We start from the raw sequence: 13,381 nt of genomic DNA, 5'->3' as shown, positions 1-13,381 counted from the left end.
GCGGGGAGTCCGGGTTGCTCTTTGTTCCTGGGGATGTGTGACTCAGCTGGGGGGCCTTAGGAGGGGGGCAGGTGCTGTGGAGACCTCGGGGCCTAACCAGGACGCGTCAGCCCCCCACTCTGCTCACTGACTCCCAGGGGCCCGCCACGCCAGCAGGCCTGCCCTCCCGTCCGTAACTCTGCTGCCTGTCCAGTGGGTTCTGCTCATTTAGGCTCATGTGCTTTTTAAGTTGAATTTTGAGGTCCAGATGCACTTCCCCAGCCAGCAGCGTTTCTCTTGGGCTCCTTTGCTCTCTCAGAGCCTGGGCAGAGCCACTCATCTCAGTGGCTCCCTCTAGTGGGATATGGGAGCGTGGCAGTTGAGTTCCGGGTGAACTGAGGACAGCTGCGCGTCCGTGCACCTTCGGCAACCTGAGCTACAGGTGCCAGGCGGGCAGCGGTGGGCCTGCACCCCACCTCCTGCAGGGCTGGGTGATGCGGTGTCATTCCCCGCCCCCCGGACCAGCCCAGCGGTGGCTCCTCCTGCGGGCCTGTCATCACTCTTCGGAAATTCATGCTTTCCGGGTGTCTGCCCTTGCCGCTCCCTGGCTTCTCTTTATAACTGAGGGTGACTTCTGTGTGTCACAAAATTATTGTGGTGTCCAGACTGTAAGATAGTGGTGAGGAGTGACTGACCGTTTACCCAGTTCCCACAGAGTCAACTGTGGACGTTTATAGAGACGGGAGATGGGAGCCTCCCGTGCAGAAGAGGCTGGGGCGTCAGATGTGAGGGGCGTCCAGTGAGGCGCCAAGTGCAGACGCGTCATGGGTGACACACAGATGCCCGCTGCTGGCAGCTGCCCCTCTGGGCGTGGGCATCTGAGCCCGTGAGAGTGCTTGTTCTTTTCTTCCTGTGGCATGTTTTATTTCACTCTTTACTTATTTAGCGTGGATTTTACAGTACTGTGGGCAGATCATGCTGAAATATATGGAGCAGAGGAAAAGAACCACCATCTTTTCTTGGAACAGGGTGTGTGTGTGTGTGTGTGTGTGTGAAACCATGTCTTTTCTTGGCACAGGGTGTGCGTGTGTGTGTATAACCATGTCTTTTCGTGGAACAGGGGTGTATGTGTGTAACCATGTCTTTTCTTGGAACAGGGGGTGTGTGTGTGTAACCATGTCTTTTCTTGGAACGGGTGTGTATTTGTGTGTGTGTAATGTCTTTTCTTGGAACGGGGTGTGTGTGTGTGTGTGTGTGTAACCATGTCTTTTCTTGGAACGGGGTGTGTGTGTGTAGTAACCATGTCTCTTCTTGGAATAGGGGTGTGTGCACACACGTGTGCACCTGTCCCCTTATCGGCACAGCCTCTTGATCTTGTTGCTGTTATGGACCTGTGCTGGGTAATTGGCAGATAATGTGGAGGGCCCTCCCTGGGAAGTGGACTGTGTGGTTTGCATGCCTTTTCTGGGACCCCTGTGCTCCCTCCCCTCCCCAGCAGGCGCGGCTGTGGAGCGTAGGCCGGGGGCGGGTCTCCCGCCCGCAGACACTGACTGTGCTCTCTGCTCCTGCTGCCTCCAGGTTTCTAAGGTCAATGGAGTCACCCGAATGTCATCTCTGGGTACAAGTGCAACCAGTGCCAAAAAGATGCGCGAAGTCAGACCTTCACCGTCCAAAACTGTGAAGTACACTGCAACGGTGACGAAGGGGACTGTCACATACACCAAAGCCAAGAGAGAACTGGTCAAGGAAACCAAACCCCATCACCACAAGCCCAGTTCCGCTGTCAACCACACAATCTCAGGGAAAACTGAAAGTAGCAATGCAAAAACCCGCAAACAGGTGCTATCCCTCGGGGGGGCGTCCAAGTCCACCGGGCCCGCCGTCAATGGCCTCAAGGTCAGCGGCAGGTTGAACCCAAAGTCGTGCACTAAGGAGGTGGGGGGGCGGCAGCTGCGGGAGGGGCTCCGGAACTCCAAGCGGAGGCTGGAGGAGGCGCCCCCGGCCGACAAGCCACAGTCGCCCCCGAAGAAGATGAAGGGGGCCACGGGCAGCGCTGCCGAGGGCCCCGGCAGGAAGGCGGCCCCGGGCCCCGCCGAGAAGGCGCCGCTCGGGGGCCCCGGGAAGAAGGAGGCGCCCGAGCGGAGCCTGGAGAGGAACCGGCCCAAACGGGCAGCAGCCGGCAAGGGCCCGCCGGGCAGACAAGCACACGGCAAGCCGGACGGCGGCGCCCCCTGTGAAAATCGTTCTACCTCGCAATCGGAGCCCCTGCCCCGGCCGCACGAGGGGGCGGCCAAGGCTGAGAAGGGGGCCGGCAGGACCGGGTGGGCGGCCATGGACGAGATCCCCGTGCTGCGGCCGTCGGCCAAGGAGTTCCACGACCCACTCGTCTACATCGAGTCGGTGCGCCCTCAGGTGGAGAAGTACGGCATGTGCAGGGTGATCCCGCCCCCGGACTGGCGGCCCGAGTGCAAGCTCAACGACGAGATGCGCTTCGTCACGCAGATCCAGCACATCCACAAGCTGGGCCGGCGCTGGGGCCCCAACGTGCAGCGGCTGGCCTGCATCAAGAAGCACCTCAGATCTCAGGGCATCACCATGGACGAGCTCCCACTCATAGGTAAGGCCCGCGGCGGCTGGCCCCATGCCAGCTCCTATGGGCATGTCTCGGCCCAGGGGCAGTTTGAGCCCCGCTTTCTGCAGGTCAGTGTGGCCCTGTGCCTTCCCACACCCCCCCACACACACACTCACACCGGGCCACACCTGCTGGCCTCCTGGCTGAGGCCATAGTGGTGTCCAGAGAGAGGGGCAGGACCGCTGCGCCTCGCCTTCATCTGCCCAGGCTGCCTTAACCAAGTACTGCAGCTGGGGGCTTGACCTGCAGGGAGTCAGTTCTCTCGGTCTGGAGTCTGCAAGTTTGAGAGCAAGGTGCTGACAGGGTTCGTTTCTCCCAAGGCCTCTCCTTGCCTTGTGGAAAGCTTCCTTCTCCTGTGTCCCCACCTGTTCTTCTTCTCTGCACACAGATTCCTGGCGTCCCTTCTCTTGTTATAAGGACACTAGTCACATGGGGTCAGGGCCCACCCCGATGACCTCATTTGACTTTAATCACCGCTTTAAGGACTGTCGGTAAACATGGCCACACTTAGGGCCTCCACACGTGACTGTGGGTGGGAGGCGCTTCAGCCTTTTCTCTCTCCCTTCTCCCTTCCTTGCCTCTCAGTTTTCCTGGTGATAACTGGGTCCCAGTGGAGCCTGTAGCTCCTGGAGCACTGTGGACCTGAGCACAGGCACAGCTCTGCGCTGAAGCCATGCTCGCCTCAGTGACTGCTTTTGTGAACAGGCCGGCTGGTGTGGTGAGTCCCGGGCCTGGGCTGGGCTCACTCACGGCCCTCCTGGAATCCCTGTCTCCCTCTTCCTCTGCGGGTCCTCGCACCTCCAGGATTAAGCCCCTCTGTCGGGGTGAGCCGGTTCTGTGGAGCGGTGAGCTCACGCACTGCTCTTCCGGCTCGGGACCCTGGACGGGAGCAGCGTGGGGCCTGCCTCCAGGTTGGAGCAGCCTTTTGCAGGCAGGGAGTAGAGGGGCCTATGGTCATTTAGGTGTCGGGGTGGGCAGTAAGATCGGTTTCCTTGCACCATGGAGGTTACACTGTTACTCTCAGCAGATGAGAATCACTTAAATTGAGAGAATGCTTGGTTTGCGGTCTGCTGTCACAGATGTGATTGGAGGTGACACAGGCTTGGGAACAGGCTGAGGTGTCGGCATCTCGGGAGTGCTGTGTGGGAGACCCGGAACTGCAGTGGGGGCAGCGGGTCTCCTGAACAGTCAGGCCATCAGGTGACGTCAAGAGGGCACCGATTTTCCCTTCAGAATCGGTTTCCTGAACCTCGGTTCCCATGGTACCAGAAACCACGATGTGACTGGGGTTGTGTTCACGCCACTGCTGTTGGCCCAGCTGTGAAGCCCTGTCCACGTGGGAGAGGATCTGGCTGGCCTGTCTCCCGCTTTGGCTCTGAGTTCATCCTCCTCGCAGTGTGACAGACTTAGTTTTGAAGGAAGTTTCCCAGAGTCCACAGACTGTATGCTCCTTCTCTGGGAAGGTGGTGCTTTGTCCCGAAGCATCCTTGTGGTCCTCAGAGTGGGTTGATGAAACCAGGAGAGGAGTAACATGATGCCTTTGCAAGTACTGGTCAGGTTTTCTTTGCTGTTGGCTTACAACAGACCTCCTTTCTGGTCAGTCTCTGACCTGACCCAGCTCCCCGTCCACCTCGGCAGGTCCAGGAGGTGCCCCGACTGAGAGCAAGGCCTGCCGTGCATCTTGGAATCTTGGGCCTTAGGCCTCTGCCGGCCAATGTCGGGTCAGGTCTCCTCCTTGACATGGCCCTCCTGGCCTCAACCAAGCAGCCAACCTGCTTGGCACAGCAGATGGACTCGGGGTGCCACTCACTCACCCTGGCTGGCTGGACCCCTGTTCTCGCACAGCTGGCTGAGGTGGTCCAATGCTGTTCTCAGGAATACCGCTGCTTTTCCTTTCCTTTATTTTATATAAAGGTGTCCCCACTCTCTAAAGATAGAAACAGTCTTAACGTTTAGTTTGCTCACCTAGCATTCTGTGGGGTGTTTATCTCCTAACGGCCAGTGGATGATTATTCTGGAAGATTTTTCCTTTTTATTGGTCAAAGGGTGGTTGCTTTTCCAGTTCCCATTGAGACAGTCACTGGGCAACACTCGCACGTCTCCGAGCTTTGTCCTGTCTCATGTCTCATGGTTTGTGCAGTCTGATTGAGAGACCGGTGAGAACCAGCCCACACACCTTCGGAGATGAGCAGGGCTCTGTGTGAGCGGTGATGGGAAGATCTGAGGGGCAGACAGACTCCTCCCTGCCCTCAGGGGGGCCTTGCCCGCTGCCTGGACACCTCGGGGGCTGAAGGGAGGTTACTTTGCGTGTGTGCGTGCGTGTGTGTGCATGCATGCGTGTGTGTGTGTGGTGGGGGAGGGTTGGGAGGGGAATGGAACTGATGGCACGTGCTGGGTGTGTACGGTTTCCCATCCCACCACCATTCCAGGCGATGCTGGGCTGCAGAGGTGGCCGAGGGCACGACCCAGGCTCTGCCAGCCCCGCAGGGAAGCCCTGTTCCTTGAGCCGTCCCCCCGCCTCCTGGGCCGTGAGGGTGCGTGCACCTTGTCCCTGCTCCAGCCATGCTGGGTTCTCCCTCCCCAGGGACTGACTCTCCTTCCTTTCAGGCCTCTGCCTAAGTGTCTCCTCCTCTGGGCTCCCTGCCCAGACCACCCTCCTGTATCGGTCGCCCCTCAGCCTGTCCTGGTCTATTTACCGTCCTAGCACTAAGATGGTGTCAGCCTTGTCTCTCTAGACTGGGTGGCCTTGTTTGCTGCTCTGACCCCTGGCCTGGTAGCCTCCCTGCAATGTGGTGGGCACGTGCCTGTGGGCTCTCAGGTGACGGAAGGCGGTCTTGTTCACAGCCCCTTTCACCCACGGTCGCTGTCTTTTCTCCCCTCGCCGTGCCAGGAGGGTGCGAGCTCGACCTGGCCTGCTTTTTCCGGCTGATTAACGAGATGGGCGGCATGCAGCAGGTGACGGACCTCAAAAAGTGGAACAAACTCGCGGACATGCTGCGCATCCCCAGAACCGCCCAGGACCGGCTGGCCAAGCTGCAGGAGGCCTACTGCCAGTACCTGCTCTCCTACGACTCCCTGTCCCCTGAGGAGCACCGGCGGCTGGAGAAGGAGGTGCTGATGGAGAAGGAGAGCCTGGAGCGGCGCAAGGGGCCCCTGGAGGGCCACACGGAGCAGGACTACCACCGCTTCCACCCGCTGCCCCGCTTCGAGCCCAAGAACGGGCTCATCAACGGCGTGGCCCACAGGAACGGCTTCCGCAGCAAGCTGAAGGAGGTGGGCCCTGCGCAGCTCAAGACGGGCCGGCGGCGACTCTTTGCTCAGGAAAAGGAGGTGGTGAAGGAGGAGGAGGAGGACAAGGGCATCCTCAGCGACTTCCACAAGTGTATATACAAGGTAGGGCCTGCCCTGCGGCCTCGCGTGCACACTGTGGGCCGTGGGACCCCCGAGACCCCTGGCAGCCGGCCTTGGTCACGTCCCTTCTAGAGAGCCATCTGCAGTCTGGGACGGAATGAGCGTCTGGACTGGGCCCGTGGGCACCTAGCTCTGGCCTTGGTGTGGTGCTAAGTCGCTTCAGTCGTGCCTGACTTTGTGCAACCCCATGGACTATAGCCTGCCAGGCTCCTCTGTCCATGGGATTCTTCTCCAGGTGGGAATACCGGAGTGGGTTGCCTTGCTTTCCTCCAGGAGATCTTCCCGACCCAGGGATCAAACATGGGTCTCTTACATTTCTTGCATTGGCAGGCAGGTTCTTTACCACTGTGCCACCTGCGCGGGCTTCATTAAATGTGTGTTTCTGTACACGTGTGCCTGCACGCCAGGGATGCAACCCAGGAGGCACAACTCCTCTTTCCGGAGGCTGAGGCTGGGGCTGGGGCTTCCCGTACCCACAAGGACCAGGCCCCCTGCCGCTCCCAGTCACACCCCATGCCTCTCGGCACAGCTTTGCTGGCGCTTGTCTGTCATGCGGATCTCCTGGGGAGAGGGTGGGGGCAGGTCCCTGCTTCTGCCCACACCATGTACCCATCCAGCCATTCCAAGACCCCCTACTCCAGGGAGTGAGGGGGGTGTCTTGGTGTCTTCCTGCTTGGTAGCCTGGCTCTGTCCACAGAGGCTGGGCTCCCCCCTTCCTGGCTCTCCAGGACGATTGGGCCCCAGGCTGGGAGGGGGCACAGGACCCCCAACCTTGATCGGTTCTGCAGGCTCCAGGAGGGCAGGGCCCCTGCGGAGGTTTTGATGACTGTAACCACCCACATGAGCCTGGCCGCGGTGCAGAAACATGATGGGTGTCTATGCTTCTGCCCTGAGTCGGGCCTCTTTCCTCTGAGTCTGCGCTCGGAGGTACCCCTCTGGCCTCCCTCTGCATCCTCGCCTCGGTTGGATTCCTAGCTTCTTTCTGGGGAGAGATGCCTGCTTGCCTAGAGCTTTCCCTGTGACTGGACCCAGGGAAGGTTGGGTCTGTGTAGACGTGAATGCAGGCTGGTGGCCGTGGAGGCTGTGTGCATCGAGGGCTGGCTGGGAGCTCACGGCTCCAGGTTTTGAGCCCTCTCAGCATCTGGGGGTTGACTGTTGGGTGCTGGGTGTCATCATGTTGAATTACAGGAACCCCGCTTTAGTTGATAGAAAATCGGGCTCTTCCTAGTGGTTCCAACTTTATCTTGTGAGGAATGGCAGGTGAGAAGTTTGGACTTGTGCAGACGTTTCTCTGTTGGTTAGGAGTCTCGGTTACAGAGCTGACGATGAGATGAGCAGGGTCTGCGAGCTGACTGTGCCCACTGTCCCTCCAGAGGCAGCTCTGTTCATGGGGCTGCTCCAGCATTGCCTTGTTAGGGGTCCTGCCCCCTGCCTCTGGCTCACACACTTGGTGGCACATCCCAGCTCCGTTTCGAGTGAGGCCACATTCCCCAGGCAGCCTGAAAATGCCTCGAGGGCAGAGACACTGTGTTCTGAGCACCGCTCCATCTGCAGCCCCTCGCACTAGGCCTGGTACACAGTAGGTGCTCAGTAAGTACTCCACAGTCAAGGGGTGAGCATGCCTGGTCAGGGAGGAGTGGAGGGCTTGCCTGTAGGACATGCCACCATTCATCCCAGCGAGCGCATCATCGTTGGGTATGTTCTGGGGGCAGGGTGGCAGAGGTAGGCAGGTTAGGTAATCTGAAGACCGTGAGGGGAAGGGGGCTCCCCTGGCGGGAGGAGGACTGGATCCCTCTGGCCCCTACATATCCCCGAGGCCAGGCTGCCTGTCTGCCCGCTTCTCACGCTTCAGAGTGGGCGTCCAGAGTTGCCCCAGCTTTCTCTCCCAGGGTCTCCAGTCCCAAGTTCCAGCCAGTGTCTGTCTTGATGTTGTTGGCTTGTCCCCTGACCACAGCCTTTCTCCTCCCATCTCCACGCTGTCCCCATTGCTCCAGGGAAGTGGCCCTTCACTGGGGCGCCTGGGGTCGCTTGTCCTGCCGGATTGCGGGGGGTTCTGGCTGGGGCTGCGGTGGTCAGGGGTGCACTGCCTCCTTTGTCCACACTGAGGGTCCTTCTCCGGGAATGTGGTTCCAGCCTTTCTGTTCCTGTCAGCTAGGGTCATGGCCCCTGGTCACAGGGACATGCCGCACAGGGGTTCCTGACAGGGTGACCCTGCTTTGGGGTCCCGGTACCGCTTTGTTTCTCCAGCTTGACTCTTGGTTTTGTTTTCTTTCTAGGGAAGGTCTGTTTCTTTGACGACTTTTTACCGAACAGCACGAAATATCATGAACATGTGCTTCAGCAAGGAGCCCGCACCAGCTGAAATCGAGGTGCGTGAGCTGGGCTGTCCTCTCTCTGCCTGGAGCTGGGGTGGAGGCCCCGGGCCTTGGCCCCCTGGAGGCAGTCGGAGGGTCCCAGGTCCATCCTCTGGGTCCCGGGCGCGGCCAGAAGTTTCAACTCAGGTTGACGCAAACTTGTTCCAGGTCAGAAAGGATGCAGTGAGCGGGCACGTCTCCCGGTCCTCCCCAACCGCCCCAGGCAGGCCCCTGCCCGCTGGCCGCCTCTCACCCCTTCTCACCCCGTCCTGCGGGAGAATGTTTGCAATCCCTTGAAACCACGGTTGTGCTTTTTCCTCTCCTCTTTTTCATTTAATGGGATTGGCAGGCTGCCATTTTTGTGCTTCTGCCAATCCTGTGCTGAGGTGCGTGAGGCTGAGCACGCGAGCGGGGCTGTGCCCCAGCCAGTCAGCCGAGGGGGCTCCGGGGAGGAGGACATAACCCGGATCTGTCTTCCAGGCGCTCCCAGGTGCTGACGTAGGTGGGACTGTCTGGGGGCGAGCCCCGACTCCTCTCCGGGTTCAGGGCGTGCTGGACGAGCAGGGGGTGGCGTGGGCTGCCTTGGCTTTTGGCTGACAGCGGGTTTCAGACCGCTTCTTTTTCTTCATGGTCGTAGGCCTCCTCTTCTCGGGATAACCACGCTGATGGCAGCGGGCCCTGGCCCTGATGTGACCAGGTGTCCTGGGAGTGGGACTCTGGGACTGTCTGTGTCCCCAGGGCACTGCCCCCCCCCCCCCCCGCCGTGTCCATGCCACGTGCTGCCCCGCCTCCGATGGTGGCCATTGGAAGTCCACGAGGCCCCAGCCTGGTGGTCGGGCCTGGGTTCAGTATTTAATGAATGCAGTATTTGATTTTGGCATTATTATCATTCCGTATAGGTCCCAGTTTTGTACTCTGGGCTGTGTTTGTGAAGACCACACAGTGGCCTGACACTCAGCCCTGCCTTTGGCCCTGCCAGAGCCACGTTCCATCACCACAGTGCCGGCGGGTCCTGACTCTGGGACACAGTGGCCATCACAGTGGCTTCTGCAGGGCTCCAGCTAGTTTTGGGAGAAGTGTCAGAGGAGAGGAGCACGACTCCTGGGGCTGGACGTCTGAGCTGGAGAAAGAGGCCTTTGCTTTACAACTAGGTCCTTTTCGGAGTCCCTGAAAGTGGACGGTTGTTTCCATCCATCGTCTCCTGCTGGGAAATTAATCCTGAGGGTCCCGGGTCTTTGTTTTTAATTGGAGGCTACTTGCTCTTCAGTGTTGTGTTGGCCTCTGCCGTGGGTTAGCATGCACCGCCATAGGCACACGCGTGTCCCCTCCCTCTTGGACAGACCTCTCTGAGAGGCTTGGTTTTGCTTTAATGTTAACAGTTGTATGATATTTAAGCACAAAAGGAAGATGTGCTAAAACTTGAACCTTTAGTCTGTCTGGCTAACTTCTGGATCATACGAAGGGGGCTAGAGCCCTCTGCTTGGCCGGTGGTCCCCAGTGGAAGGGGCCCCCACGTAGTGCACGGTCCCCTTCTCCCTGCTATCTTTCTTCACTCAGCGCAGATCACTGTGAATCCCGGCAGACGGCCGACCTGACTGGCCTGGACCCGTCTCTGGCCCTTCAGGACCCATCTCTGGCCCTTCAGGACCCTGAGCGTTTAATGCTGTCCAGTTTGTTCTTGAGGTGGGGCCTCTGGCTGCCCCCAGGCTGGCCCCTGGCTGTAGCGGCCGCACATGCAGCAGGGTGGGGGCTGACCCTGGGTGCTCCCCGGAGAGACTCCAGGAGGCGGGGTTGGCCGAGGCGGGGAGGGCGTTGCTGAGCTTCTGCACTGATGATTGAAGACGGAGCCCTCTTACCTGTTGCAGAGCCCGTCCCGACATGCGTTTGCCCTGCAGTTGTTCAGGTCATGCCCACCTTTCCCCTGTCTGTTTCATTGGCTGGGGTCACAGCCTGGGGGGCAGGGTCACTTCCCTTGTCCAGGGGTGAGTAGTGTGTCTGCCCAGACGCCCTTCTGGGGGCACTGTGACCACACCTGCAGTAGTGGGGGGGGCATCTTCACCTTCCTTCATGAGTCTCTTTCTCCCTCCCTTTCACAGAAGTGATCCTTAATTGTGGTGATGTATGTGTGACTTTGGCCACCTCATGTGACGAGTTGACTCACTGGAAAAGATTCTGATGCTAGGAAAGGTTGGGAGCGGGAGGAGAAGGGGACGACAGAGAATGAGATGGCTGGATGGCATCACCGACTCTGTGGACATGAGTTTGAGTGAACTCTGGGAGTTGGTGATGGACAGGGAGGCCTGGCGTGCTGTGATTCATGGGATCGCGGAGAGTCGGACATGACTGAGCAACTGAACTGAACTGATGTGTGACTTTTACCACTTGAACCATTTTCAGGTGCAGTTCAGAGGCACCAAAACCCTTTGCATGTCACTGTGTGACCAGCCCCACCACCTGTTTGCAGAACTTTTCCGTCCTCCCAGACTGGAAGCCAGCTGCTGTGAATCACTGAGCCCTGCAGCCCCTCTGTTCTCTTTTCTGTCTGACTTTGTCCCGAGGGCCTCAACGGGGATGGATCAGTACCTGTCCTTCTGAGACTGACTTCTCCAGTTAGCGTCACATCCTTAGGATTCGTGTGTTGTTGCGTGTCAGAATTTCCCTCTCTGAGGCCGAGTCGCATTCGGCAGACACCGTCCCTTGTGTTTATCCGTCTGTCAGTCGTGGACCTGGCCCCCGTGACCCTGGCGTGTGGTTACTGCCTGCAGCTCCGGCCGCCTGGCCCAGTGCCCGGCTGTCTGGGAGGCCACAGCCCCTAGGTCGCGGGCTGAGGTGGGGGCTCTGCACCCCCGGGCGGCGTGGTGCTGACGGCCCGCTCTCCCCGCAGCAAGAGTACTGGAGGCTCGTGGAGGAGAAGGACTGCCACGTGGCCGTGCACTGCGGTAAGGTGGACACCAACACGCACGGCAGCGGCTTCCCAGTGGGAAAGTCGGAACCGTTCTCAAGGTAATTGCAGACACCCCTGCCTGGGTCCTGTGGGCCGGACAGTGTCTCTCTGCGCCCGTCCGTGATGCCCCTGTGCTTTCCCCTGCAGACACGGATGGAACCTCACCGTCCTCCCCAATAACACAGGCTCCATCCTGCGTCACCTCGGTGCTGTGCCTGGTAAGCCCGCCGTGGGTTGGAGGGCTGGGGACCACGGTGCACAGCGTGTCCTGAGAACACGGGGGTTGTTCGAGAAGGTGACAGGGTCGATAAAAACATGGAAAGGGAAACCATATTGCAGATCTGGAAACTGGGGAGACACTTCGTGTGATCCGCTTTCCACCTGGGAATTTTCAGAGTTGACCTGACTCCCTAGGGCTCCTGCCTCACCCAGTAGGAGGGAAGCCAGGCATCCTGGCTGTTGGCACGCGGAGGGCCGGGCCCCTGGGGGGGTGCTCCAGACACGGGTCCCGCTTCCTGTGTCCCGACCGCAGGCATCCGGGTGGGCACCTGTGTCCTTAACCGTGAGTCCCCACTGGCCACCGTCGAGGGCGTGTTCCTTCCTGCCTCCAGTCCCTAGTTAAGGTGTTTTCTCACTTGTTTTGTAACTGTGTCTGTGATCTTGGTTCCTACATAAGAAGCAGGAAAGAGAGAGTACCTTCTCATTGAGTTTTGTCTCGTTTTGAATCCCATTTCTTCCTTTTTTTGTTGGGGAGGACGATGCGATGTCTATTGCTGTCACCCTGACACATGGCTCTCCGTCCTTCCCTGTCCCCCTTGTTACAGGAGTGACAATTCCCTGGCTGAATATCGGCATGGTCTTTTCTACCTCATGCTGGTCTCGAGACCAAAACCACCTCCCTTACATTGACTACTTACACACGGGTGCTGACTGCATTTGGTGAGTATGCTGGCCGGGCGGCCGCCTCTCACTCGCTGGTGGCAGACGGGCTTCTGCGAGTTTGTCCTGCGTTCCCCATCAGAGTCTAAGGAGCGCGACTGGAAGTCGAGCTGGTGGAGAATGTTTTAATTTGCTCCAGTGATGAGCATGGTCAGGCACCTATTCCTGGCCATTGTCCTTTTCAGTTGCCTGCTAACACGGGGCTGTTGCTCTCTGAAGTTTTGCCCTCGGGGCTGTTGACGGCCAGGAGTTCATTCATACTAGCATTAGAAACGAGCATAGGCAGGAAGCTGACCGGGCCTGGTGGCTGTGTCACTGGCCGCCTCCTCGGCCTCCTGGAGTCGTGCTTTGCATGGCCTCACGTGAGAGGGCGTTCTCAGAGGCTCCCGGCCCGCCCTCTGCACAGAGAGTGGTCTCCCAGGTAGGGTTCTACTGTTGGGGATTAGTAGTTGGTCTGGTTCCCCAGCGTGATCCTTCGCTGGCTCTTCAGCGCCTTTATTGACAGCAGCAGATGGGAAATCACTGCAGATAATCAGATGTCTTGTCATCTGACAGACTACCGGCATCGCATCCATCCCACACTCGCTCAATTTATTGTCCCAGTGGGGTGATTAGCTTCTCTATTAAAGTCCTAGAGCCGACATTGTCACTCCAAGGAGCCAGTGTGGCAACAGTCTCATCCCGGCTCCCCCTGCCTTTGGGCCACCCTGGGGCAACAGGCCGTCAGTGTCAGAGCAGGTGGGCCCTCTGCTTGGTCTCCCGTGGTGGGGCCAGGGTCTCAGGCAGCGCAGAGGGTCGGGAGCTGGCTGCATGGACTCGGATGTGTGAGCCCCCGCCCTGTTCCCCACGAGAGCCGGACCCTGGTCCTTCATTGGAAAGTGGGGCCACGCGGCCTTGGCCCTGCAGGGAGCCAGGGTGAGAGACCACAGCCCACGTGCTGAGTGACTGCTGAGTGGGAGGCTGGGAGCGTAAGGCTCTGGGCTGTTGGGAGACTGGCCCCAGAACCTCTCTGCTGCAGGGAGAGGCTGCTGGAAAGGATCAAAGGACTTCACGGTGCGGTTTTTCTTAAAACGTGTGAGGTTAGGAACTCTGGACTTAAGTCACAAATCAGCAGTAGAATGT

General features: G+C 59.1%; 1 protein-coding gene across 3 annotated transcripts in view; it reads left to right on the top strand.

Moving 5' to 3' along the window:
* JARID2 (jumonji and AT-rich interaction domain containing 2) overlaps positions 1-13,381 on the top strand; it is a 234,088-nt gene that overhangs the window by 210,939 nt on the left and 9,768 nt on the right. For all 3 annotated transcript variants that reach the window (XM_055406021.2, XM_055406023.2, XM_055406024.2), the window contains 6 exons: positions 1,558-2,596; positions 5,502-6,004; positions 8,299-8,391; positions 11,261-11,379; positions 11,468-11,538; positions 12,145-12,259. In XM_055406021.2, the coding sequence (XP_055261996.1) occupies positions 1,558-2,596; positions 5,502-6,004; positions 8,299-8,391; positions 11,261-11,379; positions 11,468-11,538; positions 12,145-12,259 (1,940 nt within the window). The remainder of the gene's footprint in view (positions 1-1,557; positions 2,597-5,501; positions 6,005-8,298; positions 8,392-11,260; positions 11,380-11,467; positions 11,539-12,144; positions 12,260-13,381) is intronic.

The sequence above is a fragment of the Moschus berezovskii genome, chromosome 23 (genome assembly GCF_049115385.1).
Source record: "Moschus berezovskii isolate FMDL1 chromosome 23, NW_MosBer_1.0, whole genome shotgun sequence".
Classification (NCBI taxonomy): Eukaryota; Metazoa; Chordata; class Mammalia; order Artiodactyla; family Moschidae; genus Moschus; species Moschus berezovskii.
Note: the sequence above shows the minus strand (reverse complement) of the source record. Positions and strands in the feature narration are given on the sequence as shown.